The sequence below is a fragment of the Salvelinus sp. IW2-2015 genome, linkage group LG25 (genome assembly GCF_002910315.2).
Source record: "Salvelinus sp. IW2-2015 linkage group LG25, ASM291031v2, whole genome shotgun sequence".
In the NCBI taxonomy this organism is placed as follows: domain Eukaryota; kingdom Metazoa; phylum Chordata; class Actinopteri; order Salmoniformes; family Salmonidae; genus Salvelinus; species Salvelinus sp. IW2-2015.
Window position 1 is genome coordinate 8,318,750 of NC_036865.1, and position 24,187 is coordinate 8,342,936.

The 24,187-nt window shown below is 45.1% G+C and overlaps 1 protein-coding gene across 2 annotated transcripts in view; it reads right to left on the bottom strand.

The window, feature by feature from the left end:
• The window catches only part of plekhh2 (pleckstrin homology domain containing, family H (with MyTH4 domain) member 2), a 76,198-nt gene that overhangs the window by 2,994 nt on the left and 49,017 nt on the right, over window positions 1-24,187 (bottom strand). Inside the window, exons 3-29 of one of the 2 annotated variants that reach the window (XM_023970301.2) lie at window positions 23,957-24,019; window positions 23,151-23,300; window positions 22,829-22,912; window positions 22,509-22,590; window positions 22,244-22,423; window positions 16,251-17,137; window positions 16,095-16,170; window positions 15,893-15,987; window positions 15,574-15,754; window positions 15,232-15,365; window positions 9,803-9,916; window positions 9,218-9,304; window positions 8,910-9,068; window positions 8,304-8,384; window positions 8,030-8,209; window positions 6,346-6,454; window positions 6,061-6,173; window positions 5,683-5,862; window positions 4,994-5,091; window positions 4,686-4,863; window positions 3,933-4,088; window positions 3,314-3,411; window positions 3,028-3,169; window positions 2,505-2,650; window positions 2,038-2,167; window positions 454-540; window positions 186-335 (exon numbers count right to left, since the gene is read on the bottom strand). In XM_023970301.2, coding sequence (XP_023826069.1) covers window positions 186-335; window positions 454-540; window positions 2,038-2,167; window positions 2,505-2,650; window positions 3,028-3,169; window positions 3,314-3,411; window positions 3,933-4,088; window positions 4,686-4,863; window positions 4,994-5,091; window positions 5,683-5,862; window positions 6,061-6,173; window positions 6,346-6,454; window positions 8,030-8,209; window positions 8,304-8,384; window positions 8,910-9,068; window positions 9,218-9,304; window positions 9,803-9,916; window positions 15,232-15,365; window positions 15,574-15,754; window positions 15,893-15,987; window positions 16,095-16,170; window positions 16,251-17,137; window positions 22,244-22,423; window positions 22,509-22,590; window positions 22,829-22,912; window positions 23,151-23,300; window positions 23,957-24,019 — 4,140 coding nt within the window. Of the gene's footprint in view, window positions 1-185; window positions 336-453; window positions 541-2,037; window positions 2,168-2,504; window positions 2,651-3,027; window positions 3,170-3,313; window positions 3,412-3,932; window positions 4,089-4,685; window positions 4,864-4,993; window positions 5,092-5,682; window positions 5,863-6,060; window positions 6,174-6,345; window positions 6,455-8,029; window positions 8,210-8,303; window positions 8,385-8,909; window positions 9,069-9,217; window positions 9,305-9,802; window positions 9,917-15,231; window positions 15,369-15,573; window positions 15,755-15,892; window positions 15,988-16,094; window positions 16,171-16,250; window positions 17,138-22,243; window positions 22,424-22,508; window positions 22,591-22,828; window positions 22,913-23,150; window positions 23,301-23,956; window positions 24,020-24,187 lie in introns of both variants that reach the window. The other variant, XM_023970300.2, reaches the window with a different exon arrangement.

Genomic DNA, 24,187 nt, shown 5'->3' on the forward strand with positions numbered 1-24,187 from the left:
AAGTGCAAATCTACCTGCACATAGTTAACCTGAGCCTCTGAAATCGGAAATGGATGTTGAGAGAGAGAGTAGGAGAGTGAGAGTGCACAAGGGAGTGAGTGAGAGGGAGAGAGAGAGAGAGAGAGAGAGAGAGAGAGAGAGAGGGGGATAGGGAGAGTGTGTTCTTGTGTGCCTCACACACTAACCTTGGAGGTGGCCATAGTGAACAGGTGTTTCTCTGTGGGCTTGTCTTTGGTAGCATTACTGCCAATGCTCTGGCTTACCACCAGCATAAAGTCCTGCCTGCAGCCTCCAAACGTCATCAGGTTCTTATAAGGGTGGGACACCAGCAGTTTCTACACAGTAAAGGGGAACATGGAGAGTGATGGGCGTAGTGAGCAGAGAGACTAGTGGGAAAACACAGGAAACCATGCACAAACCAAAATATGAAAAGATGGTTGTAGAAATGCTTACAATTGAGTTGTGCTCCAGCACGCTGATGCCGTCCTCGTGCACTGCCAGCCACAGGCGGGCACCCTGCTCTGGAGAGGGCATGATGGACTGAACGATCACAGGGTCAGAGAGACAAATCAGGGGAGAGCACAGAGAAAGAGCGATAGGTGGTTAACATCTTCTATCAATGCAAGGAACACATATATATGCCTGATTACCGACAATGATGAGACAGCCTATAGGGAGGAGGTCAGAGACCTGGCCTTGTGGTGCCAGGACAACAACCTCTCCCTCAATGTGATCAAGACAAAGGAGATGATTGTGGACTACAGGAAAAGGCGGACCAAACAGGCCCCCCATTAACATCGACGGGGCTGCAGTGGAGCGGGTCGAGAGTTTCAAGTGCCTTGGTGTCCACATCACCAACGAACTATCCTGGTCCAAACACACCAAGACAGTCGTGGAGAGGGCACGACAACACCTTTTCCCCCTCAGGAGACTGAAAAGATTTGGCATGGGTCCCCAGATCCTCAAAAAGTTCTACAGCTGCACCATCGAGAGCATCCTGACCGGTTGCATCACCGCCTGGTATGGCAACTGCTCGGTATCTGACCGTAAGGCGCTACAGAGGGTAGTGCGTATGGCCCAGTACATCACTGGGGCCAAGCTTCCTGCCATTCAGGACCTCTATATACTAGGCGGTGTCAGAGGAAGGCCCAAAAAATTGTCAAAGACTCCAGTCACCCAAGTCATAGACTGTTCTCTCTGCTACCGCAAGGCAATACATAGCCTCGTTATTGTTCTGTTATTGTGTTACTTTTGATTCTTTTTAGTTTATTTGGTATCGGTACCGAGTCAATGTGCGGGGATACAGGTTAGTCAAGGTAATTTGTACATAAAGGTAGGGGTGAAGTGACTATGCATAGATAATAAACAGCGAGTAGCAACAGTGTACAAAACAAATGGAGGGGGTCAATGTAAATAGTCCGGTGGCCATTTCATTAATTGTTCAGCAGTCTTATGGCTTGGGGGTAGAAGCTGTTAAGGAGCCTTTTAATGTGTTACTTTTTATTATTTTTTACTTAAAAAATTTCTTAACTCTTTCTTGAACTGCACTGTTGGTTAAGGGCTTGTAAGTAAGGATTTCACGGTAAGGTCTACACCTGTTGTATTTGGAGCATGTGACAAATAATGTTTGATTGATATTGGACGATAAAACACACTGCTGACTAAATCATGGCTTTTATAAAGGCTAACTTGTACCTTGTAAGGCTAAGTGTGTACCTGCAGTATATCGTCCAGCTGGTTGATGTATGGGTTTCATTTTGTGCCAGCACACACACACACACACACAACACACACACAACACACAGCCATTTCTGTGGTGTTTTTTTGTTTCTAAAAGTGCCAATATTAATGTGTGCACCACCACATTGTCTCTTTGTGTGGTGCAGGTAATAGAAAAAAAACAATGCTCAGTGTGGCCAATGATGAGGTAGCCCAAAATGTCAACAAATAGGTAAATGTTCAATAGGTAAATGTGTATGTGGAAGTATTTTGAAATAAAATCATTGGTCTTTGTCCAGTACATAAACACACACACACCTCTGCTTCAAACAGCTTGGCCCCGAAGAAGGGCCACTTCCTGGCCACAGTCAGGTAGATGCGTACACACTCGGATGAACTTCGACCCCTGAGTGATGCCCATCGGGTGGACAGACGCTGGCGCAGTTGCCTGGGGGGTGGGAGAGGGTAGTTCATCAATGACAGAGTGTGTGTGAGGGGGATGAATAAATAACTAAAAGTATGTGAATCAGACCAAGAGAGAATAATAATTACCCCTCGAGAGGTGTGTATAACTTGGGTAAAGAAGGAAATAATAGCATACCTGGGTCCAAACACTATTTGAAATCTTTCAAATGCTTTTAGCATTTGCTTTAGCGTGCCCTGAGTGTCATATGGACGGGCTTTGCACCTTTAAAACTATTCTATTGGTTCCATTGCGTCAATCAAGTCCAGACAAACGTTTTTGAACCCAGGTCTGTATAATATAACACATTCTAGCAGCTTACCTGAGTTGTTCCTCGGTGGATGTCCTGCGGTAGTGTTTTGGGTAGAACCTCTCCAGTACCTGTTTCAGGGTCTGGTTGGACTTGGTCTGGGCTGAGTTGGGGCTGGCTGGGGTGGAGAACGGACGCTCAAAATCTCCAAACTCCACCTGAAACCAAAACCAATGACATTAACATTTAAAAAGGAGACACTAGGCTTTACAGTGCGATACCGTCTAATATCCACTACTGAGTGGGAGTACTTTAAATGGTTCCCATTAAACCTGTCTATATTTTACAACTCTGAATACACTGTTGACTTTCAAAACAAGGTGAGACAATGACAAGTTGGCAAACTGCTCACACCCAGGCTAGGGGTACTGCAATGGCATTCAATACAATTGCAAATTCCCCATTCAACACATAGACAAAGGCAGAATAGATGATACGTCATTTACAATGGGCAGATAGTGAGGAGAGAGAAAATACACCAATGATGTGTATAACTTATGTGATGATATACAGTAGGCATATGGACATCACAGACCTGGGCAAGCAGGGCAGACATCTCCAGAGCCAGCTCCTTGTTGACAGGGAAGTGTCCTGCTGCGATGGCCTCGTTGGCCTGGTAGGCCAGGAGCAGTCTCTCTCTCTCGGACTCACCTCTCACCTGAGGAGAGAAGTAGAGCCTGTACACAGACAGACAGAGACACGCGCATGCACACACACCCAGACACACACCCAGAGACAGGTAGAGTGTTACAAAAGGTTAACTGGTGGCAAATGAGATCTCTACATACAAACAGTATGTGAATGTAAAGTGTCAAATCTACCTGTTCTTGTAGGTGAGCCTGACAGTCCTGGTGTTCTCAGACTTGCCCGTGTGCTGCTCCTTGGAGGCCTGCTCCCATTTGGAGATGATGTCACAGATCTGCGAGAGAGGAAGACACGCAGCTTTGGTGACAAAGGCTTTGTTGAAAAAAAATGAATAAAGGTAATTCCACCAATTTCTCCAACACAATAACAGTGTCTACATATGTGAAAACGGCACATTTTTACGTTTTGTACAAACAAATATCAGGTTAAAAAGTTCTGCCCGATGACATTATCAAAAGTTGAAACATTGTAAAAACAGTGATTTTCAAACGCAATGAGATTCGCGTTGACGTGGGGAGCAAGAAAATACCCTCCCTCTGGCGAGAAACTTTGGGGGGAAAAAATCATAGAGAAGCATTTTATAGGACCTTTAATCTGATCTTTTTAACCACAGATCATAGAAACACACCATTTTTTACATATGTAGACACGGGTATAGTGCTGGAGATAATGAATATGAGGATGAAAAGTGGCGGAATTGCCCTTTAAGTGCTTTTCTAATAAACACAGCAGATATTGTCCCAAATGTTTAATTGTGTGTTGATTCTGTGAATGTGGCCAGCTATTCAGTCCGACCTTGATGCCCCCCTGTAGACAGTGCTCCAGCTCTCGTCCAGTAGGGTCGTCCGTGTAGAGGCTGAAGCCTGATTGACCAGTTTTCCTGATGCCTGTGTCTTGGTTCAGTCTGCACTGAAATTCCTCCACTGTGGTAGAGGCATCAAAGCCCACTACCTGTACGGGGTAAAATACACTGTAAATGTGTGTGTGTGTGTGTGTGTGTGTGTGTGTGTGTGTGTGTGTGTGTGTGTGTGTGTGTGTGTGTGTGTGTGCACTAGGGTTGCATAGGGAGGGTATATTACCTGAAACTTAATTTTTTTTATCAGATGACATCTAGTGGCCTTTTGGGTACTTCAGATTATCACAGGTGTCTGTAATTATCTCACTGTGTGGCCTTATCACATGTAGAATATATAAAATAATCAAATAAGATTATTTTGTGAATACCATTGGTGTTTAATATGAGGGTTTCAGCATTAAATATATTTGATTTATTTTACTATGTCAAATTTCTTTGTTGTAAATGTTTTGATACCAAACTGGTGGCAGTTGTGAAAAAAGTAAATAGTTGAAAGTGTTGCAGAGTTAAAAAGTTATTTAAGTATAAATGACCAAAGTTACCATAGACGGCCATATATTACCTGTTAGTTACCAAAATTACAGAGGATTCCGTTAACTTTGGTAAATTACCGGTAGCTTTGCAACCCTAGCATGCACACCTGTGTCTCTCTCCCTGTGTACACTAACTGGTAGAGAGAGTATGTGTTGTACCTGGTATGTATTGTTGAGGAAGTGAACAGGTACACTGAAGGGCAGTGAGTGGTGGTATGGGTTCCTGAGAAGGATAGACAGGATCTCCATACGGGACGCCCTGGCCTGACGCTCACCCTTTTGCTGTGTCCGCTCTACCGACCTCTGACAGTAGATAGCGTATTTACCCACCTCTGTTCTGAGAGAGACACAGGGGAAAGTACAGTCAAATCGCAGGTAAACACAGGGTTGGGTTAGCAAACGAGCGACTAGGAAGTCAGACTAGGGACAATTTGCATGCGTGCATGTGTGGGTGTGTGTGTGCTCACCTTGAGTCTCCATGCCTCTTAAGGTGTACCTGCAGCAGCCAAAGGAAGGGGTGCTGGGGCAGAAAGAGACCCACACACAGAGCCAGGAACTGCCAGCCCTGTAGAAGACCATACAAACATACACTCCGATGTGTTAACTCCGTCTACTAAACATTAGGAACACCTTCCTAATATTGCATTGTAAACCCAGCCGCATTGTAGTTCTTGACACAAACCGGTACGCCTGGCACCTCCTACCATACTCAGTTCAAAGGCACTTAAATCTTTTGTCTTGCCCATTCACCCTCTGAATGGCACACATACACAATCCATGTCTCAACTGTCTCGAGGCCTAAAAATCCTTATTTAACCCGTCTCCTCCCCTTCATCTACACTGATTGAAGTGGATGTAATAGGTGACATCAATAAGGGATCAAAACGTTCACCTGGATTCACCTGGTCAGTCTATGTCATGGAAAGAGCAGGTGTTCTTAATGTTTTGTACACTCAGTGGATAAGGGCAAACTTTGTTTAAATCCATTGCAGTTCACGAGTTCATATTCAAATACATACTCTGCATGCTACAGTTGAACGCATTCACAACAATCTATTCATGACCGCCACAAGCCATTGGGTTTGTCAGGTGTGGACTGTATGTCGTTTTACATGGACTCCTGCTGCCCCCGGGTGGTGTAAGAGTGTGGATGTACCTGTAAGGGCCAGGGCTGCCCTTGGGGCTGTCTCTTGGTTGTCTGTTTGATGAGCTGACAGAACAACTCGTTCTGTAGCTCTGGGTGGGTCAGGCACACCTGCAAAGCACTCTGGGCCAGGGACACGTGGTAGTCAATAGCTGGAGCATCGATGGCCACGTTGATGAAGAGCTGGCATGTCTGGAAGAGTGGGAGAGAGGGGGACAGAAAGAGAGAGAGAGATAGAAAGAGAAAGGAGGAGAGAGTCACTGGAAAAAAACGGACATAGCTCTTTGAATATTATTTCTTGTCAAACGATTGCAATGCTAACTAACTCTCTTTGCGTGTACATGTCTGTTGGTGTGTGTGCGTGCGTGAGTGTTTGTGTGTGTATCCTACCTTAAACAACTTGATGGCCTCAGTCTGCAGGGCCTGAGAGGGCAGGGTGGTGAGCGGAGAGACCAGACCCTCTTTACTGAAACACAGCATGGGGTGTCTCCAGATCTGAGAGTCTGAACGAAAGAGCAAGAGAAAAAGAGCAAGTTAGGAAAGCGCAGTCAAAACTATTGACATACTGAGGAGAAGTCTTGCACGCCTGACTTATAGGCTCTTCAGCTGTTGAAAGTGAATAACTGTTGAGATACTGAAACAGACAAAAGTCTGGAAGAGCAGTATGACACTCACTTGCTTCTCCCTCCACATTGAGCAGTTTGCCCACCAACTGCTCAAACTCTGTGCCCACCTTGCACAAAGTGGTGCCCGCTGCCACCGACAGGTGATACAGCCAAGCATCCTAAAGAAACCAGAAGACAGGACAGAACTTTTACATAGCTTTAGCGGCTATCAAGTGTTCATCCCCGTTGGATTTTTTCACACTGAAATGTATTTAATTGTGATTTTATGTCACCAATCTACACAAAATACTCCATAATGTCAAAGTGAAAAGAAAATTATATAAATGTTTACAAATTTATAAAAAAATAAATGTATTAACCCACTTTGTTATGGCAAACCTAAATAAGTTCAGGAGTAAAAATGTGCTTAACAAATCATTTTTTTTTTTACCTTTATTTAACTAGGCAAGTCAGTTAAGAACAAATTATTATTTACAATGACAGCCTACACCGGCCAAACTCGGACGACGCTGGGCCAATTGTGTGCCGCCCTTTCACTGAGCTGCAGTGTCAAATCCATTTGAGCATGGTAAAGTTATTAGGCTTTGAATGGTGTATCAATACACCCAGTCACTACAAAGACACAGGTGTCCTTCCAAAATGAGTTGCCGAAGAGAAAGGAACCGCTCAGGGTTTTCACCATGAGGCCAAAGGTGATTTTAAAATATATACAGAGTTTAATGGCTGTGATGGGAGAAAACTGGATCGATCAACAACATTGTAGTTACTCCACAATACAAATGAAAAGGAAGCCTATGCAGAAAAAAATATTCCAAAACATGCATCCTGTTTACAACAAGGCATTATAGTAATACAGTAGTAATACTGTATAGTAATACAAAACAATTTTAAAAAGTGGCAAAGGAATCAACTTTCTGTCCTGAATACAAAGCATTATGTTTGGGGCAAATCCAACACAGCACCATAGAGTACCACTCTCCATATTTTCAAGCATAGTGGCTGCATCATGTTATGGGTATGCTTGTCATCGGCAAGGTCTAGAGACAATAATCTAAAACACAAGGTCAAATCTACACTGGAGTTGCTTACCAAGAAGACAGTGAATGTCCCTGAGTGGTCTAAGTACAGTTTTGACTTAAATCCGCTTGAAAATCTATGGCAAGACTTGAAGATGGCTGTCTAGCAATAATCAACAACCAACTTGACAGAGCTTGAAGTATATGAAAAGAACAATGCTCAAAAATTGCACAATCCAGGTGTTTAAAGATTTTAGCGACTTAGCTACCCAAAAATACTCACAGCTGTAATTGCTGACAAAGGTGTCTCTAACATCTATTGACTTAGATACCTTAGAATACCTATTTAAATGTGTGTTTTATTCAAAACAAAATCTAACTTTGACATTACAGAGTGTTTTGTGTAGATCTTTGACCATTTTCCCACTTTGCAACACAATAAAATGTGAAGAAATCTGGGGGGGGGGGGGGGTTACTTGTGATAGGCACTGTACAGTATATATTGGCTAAATACGGCAGTATTAGCAGTATCTACCAGTTGGGTGAAGCATGGTGCTTGCAACACCACAGGTGTGGGTTTGATTGTAGCATGTGGAACACGTACTAAAATGTATTCACTGTAGGTAATATTTGTTTCTGTGTGACCATACTGTATTGGCTTTTTATCATGGGATGTTCTCTACCATGCATCCATACTGATTTTGGCTCCTCTCATACCTTCTCATGTCGGGATTCAATGAGCAGGTAGGTGGGGCCCTGCTCCTGGGGATGGACAGCTATGGTGTGGGGCGTGGCCTCTAAGCCCCTCCCGCATGACTTCAGCTCCTCATCCGAGTCACGTGACCTGTCCACCTCCTCCACCCGAGCCTCCCACAGCTTGATCTGACCTAGGGGGAACTGAGGGGGCACACATGCACACTGCGCGTTGGTATGGTGAATGGGAAGGTAGATGAGAGTAGAGCGTGTGAGTATAAGTGAATGAGTTGTGTACCTTGTCTTCCTGACTGCGGAAGTAGTAGAGAGTTTTACCGATGAGGGCACACCACACCCGCTTGGAGTAGCCATGTTTCACCTGACAGAGATACCAAAAAAAGTTACCTTCACTTCAATGAGGCACTGGTCATTGGTAACCACCTTAGTCAACCAAATGCCAACACTCAACTCATAGAGTCATAGTTCAAGTAGAGTTTAAGGGTCAATCTGCAGTTCAAACAATAAAACCTGGCCACTGTTTTGGTAAACAGGGCTGCAGAAATGAGGTGTAGGGCTGAAGAAATGTAACCCCTCTAAAATGTATAGACAGAGCTATGGATGCAAGGGCTGATCATACATGATATCAAAATGCTAGTTTTAACAACGTTTTGAGGCTATACAAGGTTTGTTTACAATGGCAATGTTTATAAACAAAGGAGTAAAAAAAGCTTATATTGTGGGTTCTGATTGGGTTAGACAGTTGAACTAAGCTCATGAGGCATTTATAAGTTATATTCTTCAAGAACCAATGGATATATATTATGAATTTTAAAAAGTAACAAAATGGATGTAGCCCCTTTAAAGTTCATGGCTATCAGGGATATTTAGTGATGTAAGTCAGAACCTTGATGAGGTGGCCCTTCATCCCGGGTCGTATCTCAGGCTGAGCGAACAGTGGGCTGGCTGTTTTGACCCTCAGAACACTCTGTAGAACCCTCAGCCACTCCTCTAGCAGGTTGGGAGAGTCTGCCTTCAGATAGTATACCCTCTTCCCTGTAACAATCTGAGATCACACACGCACAGCACGCACACAAACACATATAGGAAATGATAGTTAATGCTAAAAATGTGCAGGCAAATATCCACACACACACACACACACACACACACACACACACACACACACACACACACACACACACACAGTAGTACCTGGAGCACTTGCTTCCCGTCACCGCGGGCGATACTACTGGTGGCGTTGACCTCAATCTGACCCTGTGGTCTCCGGATGACATCACTCTGGGAAGACCAATAACATGGGCTTGTTCAGTAAATGACATTAGTGAGTGTTACAGTTCACTGAACCAAATCATCAGACCAGTCATGAGAGCTACAGACCTATATCTTCATTTGATCACTCTTTTGTTGATGTGTGTTGTATTCAAGCTTTAAAAAGGCTTCTAAAGTTGGTAATTTCCATTTTAAAATGTCAGACTTAATTTGGCCAAACAAAAAATGTATCAACCCTGAATTTTTTAAATATTAATTATAATCCACATAATAATTCAAATTTCCTTTATTTTAGCAAACTGGCTCAAATTAACATGAGTTTTCTGTAGACTCGAGCCTGTACAAGGAGACATGGCAGAAAAGCACACACTAAATATAACCTCAGCTATACACAAAACATAAATAACAGATCCAAACAGTGTCAGTACACATTCATTTCAAAGCAAACTCTTGAGGACAGTTGGCATACGTGATTTGAGCGAGTGTGTGTTACTTTCTTTAACTGACCGGTGACTTGTAATAGAGCAGCTCTCCATCTTTGAGGACAAACCAGCGCCTCTTCCAAGTCTTCTTCCACGTCTTCACCATCTTCAGGAGGTACCCTGACTTCTCCATGGGCTCCTAGAAACCCACGAGGTGGGGAGTGGTGTGTGTGTGTGTATAGTATCAGCTGTATGGTATACAGTGCATTCGGAAAGTCTTAACTCCTTGACTTTTTCCACATTTTGTTACGTTATAACCTTATTCTAAAATTTATTAAATCGTTTTTTCCCCTCATCAATCTACACATTACCTCATAAAGACAAAGCAAAAACAGGTTTTTATTTTTTATTTTACCCCCTTTTCTCCCCAATTTTCGTGGTATCCAATCGCTAGTAATTACTATCTTGTCTCATCGCTACAACTCCCGTACGGGCTCGGGAGAGACGAAGGTCGAAAGCCATGCGTCCTCCGAAGCACAACCCAACCAAGCCGCACTGCTTCTTAACACAGCGCGCCTCCAACCCGGAAGACAGCCGCACCAATGTGTCGGAGGAAACACCGTGCACCTGGCCCCCTGGGGTTAGCGCGCACTGCGCCCGGCCCGCCACAGGAGTCGCTGGAGCGCGATGAGACAAGGATATCCCTACCGGCCAAACCCTCCCTAACCCGGACGACGCTAGGCCAATTGTGCGTCGCCCCACGGACCTCCCGGTCGCGGCCGGCTGCGACAGATCCTGGGCGCAAACCCAGAGACTCTGGTGGCGCAGCTAGCGCTGCAGTGCCCTAGACCACTGTGCCACCCGGGAGTTTCCAAAAACAGTTTTTTAGAAATAAAAAACGGAAATATTATATTTACATACTGTAAGTATACAGACCCCTTACTCAGTACTTTGTTGAAGCATCTTAGGCAGCGATTACAGCCTCGATTCTTCTTGGGTATGACGCTACAAGCTTTGCACACCTGTATTTGGGGAGTGTCACCCATTCTTCTCTGCATATCCTCTCAATGCTCTATCAGGTTGAATGAGGAGCGTCGCTGCGCAGCTATTTTCAGGTTTCTCCAGAGATGTCCGATCGGGTTCAAGTCCGGGCTCTGGCTGGGCCACTCAAGGACATTCAGAGACTTGTCCTGAAGCCACTCCTGCATTGTCTTGTCTGTGTGCTTAGGGTCGTTGACCTGTTGGAAGGTTAACCTTCGCCCCCAGTCGGAGGTCCTGAGTGCTCTGGAGCAGGTTTTCATCTCTCTGTACTTTGCTCTGTTCACATTTCCCTCAATTCTGACTAGTCTCCCAGTCCCTGCCGCTGAAAAACATCCCCACAGCATGATGCTGCCACCACCATGCTTCACCGTAGAGATGGTGCAAGGTTTCCTCCAGACATGTCGCTTGGCATTCAAGCCAAAGGCCAATCTTGGTTTCATTAGATCAGAGAATCTTGTTTCTCATAATCTGAAAGTCCATTAGGTGCCTTTTGGCAAACTCCAAGTGGGCTATCATGTGCCTTTTACTGAGGAGTGGCTTCTGTCTGACCACTCTCCGGAAGGTTCTCCCATCTCCACAGAGGAACTCTGGAGCTCTGTGAGAGTGACCATTGGGTTCTTGGTCACCTCCCTGACCAAGGCCCTTCTCCCCCGATTGCTCAGTCTTCCATTTAAGAATGATGGAGGCCACTGTGTTCTTGGGGACCTTCAATGCTGCAGAAATGTTTTGGTACTCTTCTTCAGATTGTCACAGGTCAGGTTTTCTCCCTTGAGTGTACTACCTGTGGTTGCCACTGAAGAGCACCCTTGGGTTTATTCTAGTATCAAACTGGCACAGTCCACAGGAGACTGTATCTGACTCTCCAGAGCGGAACGTGTGGTGTCTCCCAATTGCATCGGCTCCTCTGAAGGATATGAAGGAGAACCATCGCCAAATTGAGAACCCTGACGGGGTACAGGCCCAGCATACGGCAGTGGAACAAATGAAGAATCGACTCCCTCAGCGGGGCCCGAAACACTGGAACCGACTCGGGATCCCTCCATCCGCTCATGACGACGTTCCCGAAGCCGGTTGTCAATCCGGATGGCCAGAACGATAAGCTCCTGTCACAGGTCAGGTTGCCACTGGAGAGCACCCTTGGGTTTCTTCTAGTATCCAGGTGACCCTGATTGGGCTTATTGGGATCACATGCTGGATGACTTAGGATGACTTTAGGTTCCTCTGTGGACTGGGCCAGTTGCTCAGCTCTCATGTTTTGTTCAGTGTTCTCGTGTGCCCTTGCTTTGTTGTTTTACCCTTACCTCTGCCTGCTGTGTTTCTCTGCGCCTGGGTCCAAGTTCGTACTAGCACTAATGTCACACAGATCTGTGCCTCGACACAATCCTGTCTCGGAGCTCTACGGACAATTTCTTCGACCTCATGGCTTGGTTTTTGCTCTGACATGCACTGTAAACTGTGTGACCTTATATAGACAGGTGTGTGCCTTTCCAAATCATGTCCAATCAATTGAATTTACCACAGGCGGACTCCAATCAAGTTGTAGAAACATCTCAAGGATGATCAATGGGAACAGGATGCACCTGAGCTCAATTTCCGGTCTCATAGCAAAGGGTCTGAATACTTATGTAAATAAGGTATTTCTATTTTTTTTTATATGTATTTTTTATATAAAAAATATTTTCTCCCCAATTTCTCATCGCTCTAACTCCCCAACGGGCTCGGGAGAGGCGAAGGTCGAGTCATGCATCCTCCGAAACATGACCCGCCAAGTCACGCTTCTTAACACCCGCTCGCTTAACCCGGAAGCCAGCTGCACCAATGTGTCATCAGTTGAAACACCATTCAACTGATGACCGAAGACATCCTGCAGGCGCCCGGCCCGCCACAAGCAGTCACTAGAGCGCAATGAGCCAAGTAAAGCCCCTATTTTTTTTATTTTATAAATTTGCTAACATTTCAAAAAAACTGTTTTCGCTTTGTGATTATGGGGTATAGTGTGTAGATTGCTGATTATTTATTTTAATCAATTTTAGAATAAGGCTGTAACGTAACAAAATGTGGAAAAAGTCAAGGGGTCTGAATACTTTCTGAATGCACTCTGTGTTGGCTGTGTCACTGTATTGAGAGAAAAAAACAGTCACTGTTCTTACATCCAACCATTTCATGCGCATGAATTACCAGACTTATAAAAGGTGGAAACACCTTTATGTGCAAATATTGATATAATAACCATCAATTCGAAGTAAACTTGGAGTCACGCGATGATATGTCACGGTGTCGGCCTACCACCATGATGTGGAAAAGCATGAAAAGTTTATCAGCAGATGAAAGAAGTTACGGACTTCACACGGTGATTAACTACAGGTGATCATACAAATCTCCAATAGGCTAAATATCGAGGGTAGGCTATTATTTGATTGCTGGTGACATGATGATCGCTGCTTGGTTGCCAATTATCAAATAAAATGATTATCCATATTTCATCACATAACCTGTCCACTTTATCAGCAAACTCTTGTCAAGAGAGCATGCGCCAAAACCAGATTGGGCAAGTTCGCTGTATTACTGGAACAGTTGATGAGACAAAACCATCGGTAGAGTTGAAAATGCAATGGAAACACATAGAACTTTAATTTTTTATTTTATTTGGTACATACAGTGGGGAGAACAAGTATTTGATACACTGATGATTTTGCAGGTTTTCCTACTTACAAAGCATGTAGAGGTCTGTAATTTTTATCATTAGGTACACTTCAACTGTGAGAGACGGAATCTAAAACAAAAATCCAGAAAATCACATTGTATGATTTTAAGTAATTAATTGCATTTTATTGCATGACATAAGTATTGATACATCAGAAAAGCAGAACTTAATATTTGGTACAGAAACCTTAGTTTGCAATTACAGAGATCATACGTTTCCTGTAGTTCTTGACCAGGTTTGCACACACTGCAGCAGGGATTTTGGCCCACTCCTCCATACAGACCTTCTCCAGATCCTTCAGGTTTCGGGGCTGTCGCTGGGCAATACGGACTTTCGGCTCCCTCCAAAGATGTTCTATTGGGTTCAGGTCTGGAGACTGGCTAGGCCACTCCAGGACCTTGAGATGCTTCTTACGGACCACTCCTTAGTTGCCCTGGCTGTGTGTTTCGGGTCGTTGTCATGCTGGAAGACCCAGCCACGACCCATCTTCAATGCTCTTACTGAGGGAAGAGGTTGTTGGTGTAGATCTCGCGATACATGGCCCCATCCATCCTCCCCTCAATACGGTGCAGTCGTCCTGTCCCCTTTGCAGAAAAGCATCCCCAAAGAATGATGTTTCCACCTCCATGCTTCACGGTTGGGATGGTGTTCTGGGGTTGTACTATCCTTCTATTCCTCCAAACACGGCGAGTGGAGTTTAGAGCAAAAAGCTCTATTTTTGTCTCATCAGACCACATGACCTTTCCCATTCCTCCTCTGGATCATCCAGATGGTCATTGGCAAACTTCAGACGGGCCTGGACATGCGCTGGCTTGAGCAGGGGGACCTTGCGTGCGCTGCAGGATTTTAATCCATGACGGCGTAGTGGTTACTAATGGTTTCTTTGAGACTTGGGTCCCAGCTCTCTTCGGTCATTGACCAGGTCCTGCCGTGTAGTTCTGGGCTGATCCCTCACATTCCTCATGATCATTGATGCCCCACGAGGTGAGATCTTGCATGGAGCCCCAGACCGAGGGTGATTGACCGTCATCTTGAACTTCTTCCATTTTCTAATAATTGTGCCAACAGTTGTTGCCTTCTCATCAAGCTGCTTGCCTATTGTCCTGTAGCCCTCCCAGCCTTGTACAGGTCTACAATTTATCCCTGATGTCCTTACACAGCTCTCTGGTCTTGGCCATTGTGGAGAGGTTGGAGTCTGTTTGATTGAGTTGTGTGGACAGGTGTCTTTTATACAGGTAACGAGTTCAAACAGGTGCAGTTAATACAGGTAATGAGTGGAGAACAGGAGGGCTTCTTAAAGAAAAACTAACAGGTCTGTGAGAGCTCGGAATTCTTACTGGTTGGTAGGTGATCAAATACTTATGTCATGCAATAAAATGCAAATTAATTACTTAAAAATCATACAATGTGATTTTCTGGACTTTTGTTTTAGATTCCGTCTCTCACAGTTGAAGTGTACCTATGATAAAAATGACAGACCTCTACATGCTTTGTAAGTAGGAAAACCTGCAAAATCGGCAGTGTATCAAATACTTGTTCTCCCCACTGTACATGGGAACTTAACTGCTAAAGTGTTTTTATATGTGCAGTACGTCATCACGCACCGCTTTTTTATCCGCAACGAGTCAGTTGGATGGAAACACCCCGCTGGTGGCATATTGTTCCACGCCGATTTTAGAATATTGGAATGAAAATGTGTCGCCAGTTGGATGGAAACCTAGGTAGAGAGAGAGAAACGTGGTTTGTGCTCAACAAAAAGATGTTCTTACACTCTTGCCATTGTCGCGGGTGCTGGAGCAGGTCTCGGGCAGCTTCTGCTCTGGCTCAGAACACTCTGTGTCAGTAGAGTAGGCATCAGGAGGAATGGCATAGTCACTCTCTGATGTCATGGACGTCATGGACACTGCTGGACCAGCAGGGACAACACAGACAGTCATGAGAACATGGTAATAAACACGTATGGATTTGGTTTTAATAGGAAGCAACGTGAGATTCGTACTCTTGTGTGAGTTTTCTTGTAGTGTGTGTGTGTGTGTGTGTGTGTGAGGTATCTGACCGTGTGTGTGTGTGTGAGTCTGTATTTATGAAGTGTCCGTGTGTGTGCGCAGTACCTCTCTTGAGGGAGCGGGGGCTGCCGGGGTTGCTGTTCTTGCGGGGGCCGGATCTAGAGGGGTGTGAGCTACATTTAGATGCTTCCTCTACTTCTGAGCTGGACGACTCCTCTGAGCTGCACGACTCCTCTGAGCTGCACGACTCCTCTGAGAATGGACTACTGCTCAGCAGAGTGGCTTTCTAGAAAAGGTAATATACACCATCAGCTTGACACACACACACACACACACACTAGAGGGTCACATTAAAACAGGACTTCTGTGGGTGACACACACACAGTATATTTGCACACTCGCACGTACACACGCACACACCTACCCCCTTCAGCGTAGTGTAAACAGGCGTGGTCATGTTCTTATAGATGAGGGATGTGTAGAGCACAAAAGCAGGGTACGAGGACTGGAGGGAGGGGTCTGGAACAGAGATGACAGTCCAATCAGCCAATCACAGAGCCTTCTCCAAAACACAGGGCCAATGGCAGAACGGTACTGACCCCGTAATAACGTCGTCTCTCGCTCACCTTTGCTTGTCTGGTCTGTACATGAGGTCTCTGACAGCCTGATGCCAGACTTAGCCACTGCATATATCCGGCTTTCCTAAAGGAACAGTCAACACAAGTAAAGCATAAAACACTCAAAGTATGTACAATAAAAGGTATATAGAACTTAGTGCTCACCCAGGAGGGGAACCTGTGTAGAGGGGGTGTTGGTGGCTTGCTCCCTGGCACCGTGGGAGGGGGGTCTGGGCTCTCTGGGGGCTCCTCTTCGTCCGTGGCGAGTGAGGCTGGTGAGGTGCGCAAGGTTGGCTTGGTGGCTGGCTGAGGCGGCGTGTCTCTACTTGTCTCCATGCTGACCTCCTGTTCCTGATCCAGGTCGGTCTCCTGGGGCCTAAGGGGGCGGAGCATGCTGATGGCGTTGCGCGTCCGTCCATGAGCCGCCTCCGTGCTGATTGGCGGCTGGCTCAGGTGTCTCTTGGCCAGGGCCACGCTCATCACGCCAAATCCAGCGGTCGTCCGCAGGCGGGGCTGCTTGGGGGAGGCAGGGAGGTCTCTGGAGTCCTGGGTGGAGGTGGGGCGTTTGGGGGTGAGGATGGGGGTGAGGATGGGGCTAGGGGTGTTGGAGGGGTCACTGGAGGAGGACGAAGAGTCTAGTCTCTGGGACTGGAAGCGTTTGTTGAGTTCGTCCGAGGAGCAGTCCTCAAGCTTCCTCTCCCTGACCCCGTCCTTCTCCGCCAGCCCCCCCTCCCCGGACCCCGGCAGGTGGAAGTGGGGGCGCTTAGTACGCTCCATGTCATCATCGAACAGAGAGCTGCTGTCATCGGACGCCGTGAGGTAGGTATCGCTGCCGGGACGGGTGTACTTCAGCGGACACCCCCCTCCCTCACTGAAACGTCCACCCTCGCCCTCTGAAGCAGCAATGGAGAGCACAGAGGACACACAGCGAAACTCTGGCCCTCCTGCGCTCTCACACACACTCTCAGTCTCGTCCTCTGAGGTAGCATCTGCTGGTCTGTGGCCTCCACTCTCTGCCCCGGAGGAGACTGATGTCTGGTTAGTACCGTTATCTGTCAAAGTAAACAAACACACTCCATCTCAATATCATGTACCAAATAACATACCAAATCAATGTTCAATGACCCACAGACTATGCTGTGCAGGCTTTTGTTTCAGCCCAGTACTAACACGCCTGATTCAACTAATCAAAGGAATTATGATTAGTTAAGCTTCATAAGGCGTGTTAGCGCAAAACTATGAAATAACACATATGGAATCATGTAGTAACCAAAAAAGATTCAACATTTCACCAGATGTTGGCCAGATGGGACGCTACCGTCCCACCATTTTAAGCCATCATTGGGCTGTATATGTACCAATTATTTATGGCAATATGGCCATGTGAATCCTGTCCAACTAGAACCAAAGTAGCTGGTTAGCGGTCATTTTGGAAATGGGGTCTTTCAGAGTTTAATAGATTATTACATCTTTATGTAGCAGTTTACTCACTTTGTGTAAAGACTGAAAGGTCTTAATGAGTTACCTGTCTCTCAGCTGGACATAATGCATTCCTATGGGATTTTACTTAAAGTGACGTGTACAGGGCAGGTTTCCAGTCAAATTACTTCAAATGTAAAACAAAACAGAATATCATATTATATATCATTGCATTCAGTAGATTTCAGGGAATACACATATTACTTTTTAGAGTGTTCACCTGTAAATTATTGGAACTATCCATGAAAACCTTAAAAAAACATTAAGTTGGCACACGTTTAACCCACTTTTCAACAAAAATAAAATAAAGGATATGTATATATGGCATCTTTGGGCCATTTTATTGTGTTTTCCAGACCCCCTCGAACATTTTAAGCCATCATTGGGCTTTAGGAACCAAATATTATTATGATTATTATTTTTCCACCTTTCTTTAACCAGGTAGGCCAGTTGAGAACAAGTTCTCATTTACAACTGCGACCTGGCCAAGATAAAGCAAAGCAGTGCGACATAAACAACAACACAGAGTTACACATGGGATAAACAAACATACAGTCAATAACACAATAGAAAAATCTATGTACAGTGTGTGCAAATGTAGAAGAGTAGGGAGGTAAGGCAATGAATAGGCCATAGAGGCAAAATAATTACAATTTGGCATTAACACTGGAGTGATAGATGTGCAGATGATGATGTGCAAGTAGAGATACTGGGGTGCAAAAGAGCAAGAGGATAAATAACAATATGGGGATGAGGTAGTAGGGTGTGCTAGTTACAGATTCACTGTACCTGTACACAGCCATCGGTAAGCTGCTCTGACAGCTGATGCTTAAAGTTAGAGAGGGAGATATGAGACTCCAGCTTCAGTGATTTTTGCAATTCGTTCCAGTCACTGAGAGCAGAGAACTGGAAGGAAAGGCAGCCAAAGTAAGTGGTGGCTTTGGGGATGACCAGTTAAATATACCTGCTGGAGCGCGTGCTACGGATGTTGCTATGGTGACCAGTGAGCTGAGATAAGTCGGGGCTTTACCTAGCAAAGACTTATAGATGACCTGGAGCCAGTGGGTTTGGCGACAAATATGTAGTGAGGACCAGCCAACGAGAGCACACAGGTCGCAGTGGTGGGTAGTGAATGGGGCTTTGGTGACAAAACGGATGGCACTGTGATAGACTACATCCAGTTTGCTGAGTAGAGTGTTATGGAGATATGGCTTTGTGAATCTTGTCCAATACAGCCAAATGCAGCTGGTTGGCGGCTGTACAAAAGCCCTGAGTGGAGCAGCATACTACTGAGATTAACTTGATCAACCAAGTCGATTTCACCTGTTGACTCCCTCTCAATGCCACACACCTGTCACTAATTATCAGGCCTGCCTTGATAGGCTCATTCACACCTTCAGTTGGTATTTAAATCCTGTCAAGCCATTCCTCAGTTTCTTTCCAGTTGTGTGCGTCCAAGTAAAGAGTACGTTTGTTTCCTATTTTCCATGTCTATTTTAGTTAAGTTATAACATTAAGAGGTCATGTAATTTCCTTATTTGAGATGTATTGGTTTAATAGATTCATCCTCATCACCTTTACGTTATGCAACCTGCTTACAAGGTCTCTCCTTTGTTGCAGATCCACACATCAATCCAACCACAAGTAATTTAATAAATATGGACACAATCTGCGCTGGAACAAAAACAAAAAAGTTACACAATAAAATAACAATAATGAGGCTATATACAGGGGGTCCGGTACTGAGTCAATGTGCAGGGATACAGATTAGTCGAGGTAATTTGTACATATAGGTAGGGGTAAAGTGACTAAGCGTAGATAATAAACAGCGAGTCGCAGCAGAGTGTAATTGCAAATAGTCCGGGTGGCCCTTTGATTAATTGTTCAGCAGTCTTATGGATTGGGGGTAGAAGCTGTTAAGGATCCTTTTGGACCTAGACTTGGCGCACCGGTATCGCTTGCTGTGCGGTAGCATTAGAGAACAGTCTATGACTTAGGTGACTGGAGTCTTTGACAATTTTTTGGGCTTTCCACTGACACAGCCTAGTATATAGGTCCTGGATGTCAGAAAGCTTGGCCCCACTGACCACCTTACGGTCAGATGCTCGAGCAGTTGCCATACCAGGTGGAGATGCGACTGGTCAGGATGCTCTCGATGATCTGGGGACTCATGCCAAATCTTTTCAGTCTCCTGAGGGGGAAAAGGCGTTGTCATGCCCTCTTCATGACTTTCTTGATGTGTTTGGACCATGATAGTTTGTTGGTGATGTGGCCACCAAGGAACTTGAAATCTGAACCCACTCCACTACAGCCCTGTCGATGTGAAGGGGGCTGTTCGGCCCTCCTTTTCCTGTAGTCCACGATCATCTCCTTCATCTTGCTCACGTTGCGGGAGAGGCTGTTGTCCTGGCACCACACTGCCAGGTCTCTGACCTCCTCCCTATAGGCTGTCTCATTGTTGTCGGGGATCAGGACTACCACCGTTGTGTCGTCAGCAAACTTAATGATGGTGTTGGAGTCGTGCTTGGCCACGCAGTCGTGGGTGAACAGGGAGTACAGGAGGGGACTAAGCACGCGGCCTTGTGAATGTTGGCTTCTGGTTGGGATATGTATATACGGTCACTGTGGGGACGACGTCGTCGATGCATTTACTGATGAAGCCGGTGACTGAGGTGGTATACTCCTCAATGCCATATTCTAGTCTGTGCTAGCAAAACACTCCTGTAGCTTAGCATCCGCGTCATCTGACCACTTCTGTATTGAGTGAGTCACTGGCACGTCCTGCTTTAGTTTTTGCTTGTAAGCAGGAATCAGGAGGATAGAATTATGGTCAGATTTTCCAAATGGAGGGTGAGGGAGAGCTTTGTACGCGTTTCTGTGTGTGGAGTAAAGGTGGTCTAGAGTTTTTTCCCCCAACCAGAGGTTGCAGTGAGTTAAAACGGATGTAAGTTCGCCTGCATTAAAGTCCCGGCCACTAGGTGCACCGCTTCACAATGAGCATTTTCGTGTTTACTTATGGCCTTATACAGCTCCTTGAGTGCGGTCTTAGTGCCAGCGTTGGTTTGTGGTGGTAAATAGATGGCTAAGAAAAATATAGATGAAAACTCTCTTGGTAGATAGAGTACCTCATGATAAGCTGTAGACCACACTACCTCAGGCAAGCAAGACCTAGAGACTACCTTAATATTAGACATTGCACACCAGCTGTTATTGACAAATAGACAAACTCCCACCCCTCATCTTACTGAACGTAGCTGTTCTGTCCTGCCGATGAATGGAAAACCCAGTCAACTGTATATTATCCGTGTCGTCGTTCAGCCACGACTCGATGAAACATAATATTTTACCGTTTTTAATGTCTCGTTGGTAAGATAGTCTCAAACGGAGCTCATCCAGTTTATTCTCCAGTGATTGCACATTGGCCAATAGAACGGATGGTAGAGGCGGGTTACCCACTCGCCAACTAATTCTCACAAGGCACCCTGATCTCCGCCCCCTTTATTTCCTTATTTTCTTCATGTGAATGACGGGGATTTGGGCCTTGTCTGGGAGCAACATTATATCCTTTGCGTCCGACTCATTAAAGAAAAAACCTTCGTCCAGTTCAAGGTGAGTAATTGCTGTTCTGATATCTAGAAGCTATTTTCGGTCATAAGAGCATCAACATTATGTTCAAAAGAAGTAAAAAATAAGTTACAAACAATGCCAAAACACACACAAAATAGCACAATTGGTTAGTGTGGCTCAGTTGGTAGAGCATGGCGCTTGCAACGCCAGGGTTGTGGGTTCATTCCCCACGGGGGGACCAGGATGAATATGTATGAACTTTCCAATTTGTAAGTCGCTCTGGATAAGAGCGTCAGCTAAATGACTTAAATGTAAATGTAAATGGTTAGGAGCCTGTAAAACGGCAGCCATCCCCTCCGACGCCATTGTCAGAGTGCTGACAGATGTGTGAAATTTGGTGGCTCCATGACAAATAATAATACGTAGCCGCTGGACTATGGTCAAAATTACCTCAAAATGACCCCTATTAAGATCTTAAGTGCACTCTATGATCAGAATTGTCTATATTATCTGTGTTTTTTTTTAGTTGGTAGATAACATTATTGTTTGGCATGATATTACCATGTTTTCTTCTACCAGGAAATCCACATGGCAGTCATTTTATTAAAGTGGCCACCCTGATTGACTGACAGGCTTCCCAGACAGCCTCAATCTTTAAAATGTTCCTTAAGGTATCTAGTATTAGTGTACCATGTTTGATACTTGTATCATAAAATGGAACAATCATTTCACCTATCCACTGGACTAGTGGTTCTCCTGGACCAGAAGTGAAGAACATAAGATGTAGGATCTTCATTTGATCACTCTTTTGTTGCTAAGAATTGTCCTGTAGGGCAGGAAATGCAAACGTGTAGTATATTCAAAGTTTAAAAAGGCTTCTAAAGTTTGTAATTTCCACTTAAATGTCAGACATGATTTGCCTTGACAAAAAATGTATCAACCGCTACAAAAATCTCCATGAATTATAATTCACATTTCCTGTTGCTGTAGGACAATTTTTCTGCTGTAGAAAACAGGCTCAAATTAAGATCCTTCATCTGTAGTACGACATTGATAGTCATAGAAATGATCCGTGATGGTCATCCAGTAGATATGAGGAGGTAGGGACTGACCAGTGTTGTTCCCCCCTTCGGCCTCGGGCTGGGTTCTGAGGGTCCTCTGGACGGGCTCGGGGCCTGTTAGAACCTGGGGGTTCTTCCCTCGTACCTGGAAACAGCCAAATGTCAGGCTGCTGAGACGCTGGGCTTCCCCGGGCTTAGACTGTACACCAACTCCTCGCTTTTGCTCCAGGGCTGGAACACATAAATGAAACAGAGACTTTAAAATGTCTAGCCAGGGGACTTGGGTATGTGTGTGTGTCTTTTCTGTGGTCCTTACCCTGCATCTGCTTCTGTAACTCCTGGATCTGAGCCTCCTGCTGAATGTTGGTCTCTCTCAGAGCAGCATTCTCCACCTCAAACTAGGAACAGCACAAACTCTTGTAACACCAAAAAGCATCAACACTAATACTATACAAATACACACACGCTTGTTTTACTTTCCTTGTGGTGACCAAACAATTGATTCCCATTGAAAATCCTATTTCCCTAACCCTAAATACAACCCTAAGCCTAAAATAGCATTTTTACTTGTGGAGACCGGCAAAATATTTTCCTTGTTTGCCATCCTTGTGAGGACACACACTTCATGTAATGTACCTCACACAGCTTCAGCATCACCCACTCTTTGATCTTCGCTGCTTTCTCCTCCACAGTCTTAGCATCCTGGGCTCGGATCTGTTTCTGGTAAGGGAGAGAGACAGACATCAACACTGATCTAGGATCAGCATACCCTCCCCACAATCCTAACCTTAACCATCACGGGGGGAAAGAACAAAACTGACCTTAGATCACTGTCTAGTGGCAGCTCTTTACCTACTCCTCCAGCTGTAGTCACAAACACTGTTCTAGGATCAGCTTACCCTCCCCACAATCCTAAACTTAAACCATTAAGGGAGAAAGTCGAGGGACAACTGTTTACCTGCTCCTCCAGTTGTGTCTCCAGCAGGGTGATGACATCATCCTTCTCCTGTAGGAGAGACTGTAGGTCCTGACAGCGTTTGAACAACCGCACCTCGGAGTCACCTGACTGACCGTCGGGAGCCTTCACCTTCTCCTCCATCCACTGCACCTGAGAGACACACACACACTCTGTTATGAAGAGTATGCATACGCACACATCACACATAATAGAATGTGCTCAAGAAATATACAGGTAACTTCCCAAATGAATGAAACAGTAAATGAGGGATTCGAAGTATGTCAAAGTATGTCAAAAGGACAGGTGTGGCGCCTGAGTTAATTAAGCAATTCACAATTCACATCCCATCATGCTTAGGGCCATGTATATTAATGCTGGGCATGCCATTATTTTGGCTACCATGGCTATGGCCCCATAGGATGACAATTCCCCCATCCAAAGGGCATGAGTGGTAACTGAATGGTTTGATGAGCATTAAAAGAATGTTAACCATATATCATGGCCGTCTGTCACCGGATCTCAACCCAACTGAACACTTATGGGAGGTTCTGGAGTGGTGCCTGAGACAACGTTTTCCACCATCAACAAAACACCAAATGATGGAATTTCTCAGGCAAGAATGGTGTTGCATCCCTCCAATAGAGTTCCAGACATGTAGAATCTATGTCAAGGTGCATTGAAGCTGTTCTAACTAGTGGAGGCCCAACGCCCTATGAAGACACTTTATGTTGGTGTTTGCTTTATTTTGGCAGTTACCTGTACATGTAACACACACACACACACACACACACACACCTCTCATTTACCTGCTGGTGAGCTTTGAAGGCACATTTGTCTGCCTCTACCACCTGCGTCTCCAGCTGCTGAATCTGTAAGAGGGAGAATGATGGACACATCATGTTTATGTTCCATGTTTACATACACAGTCACTGACTACATCCTCAGTCCCACTCCCCTCACTTGCACTGAATGATGTGAACGAAACCTTTCATTTCCCTCTTGGTCGAACACATTAAAACAATGTTTATACAGTCTTA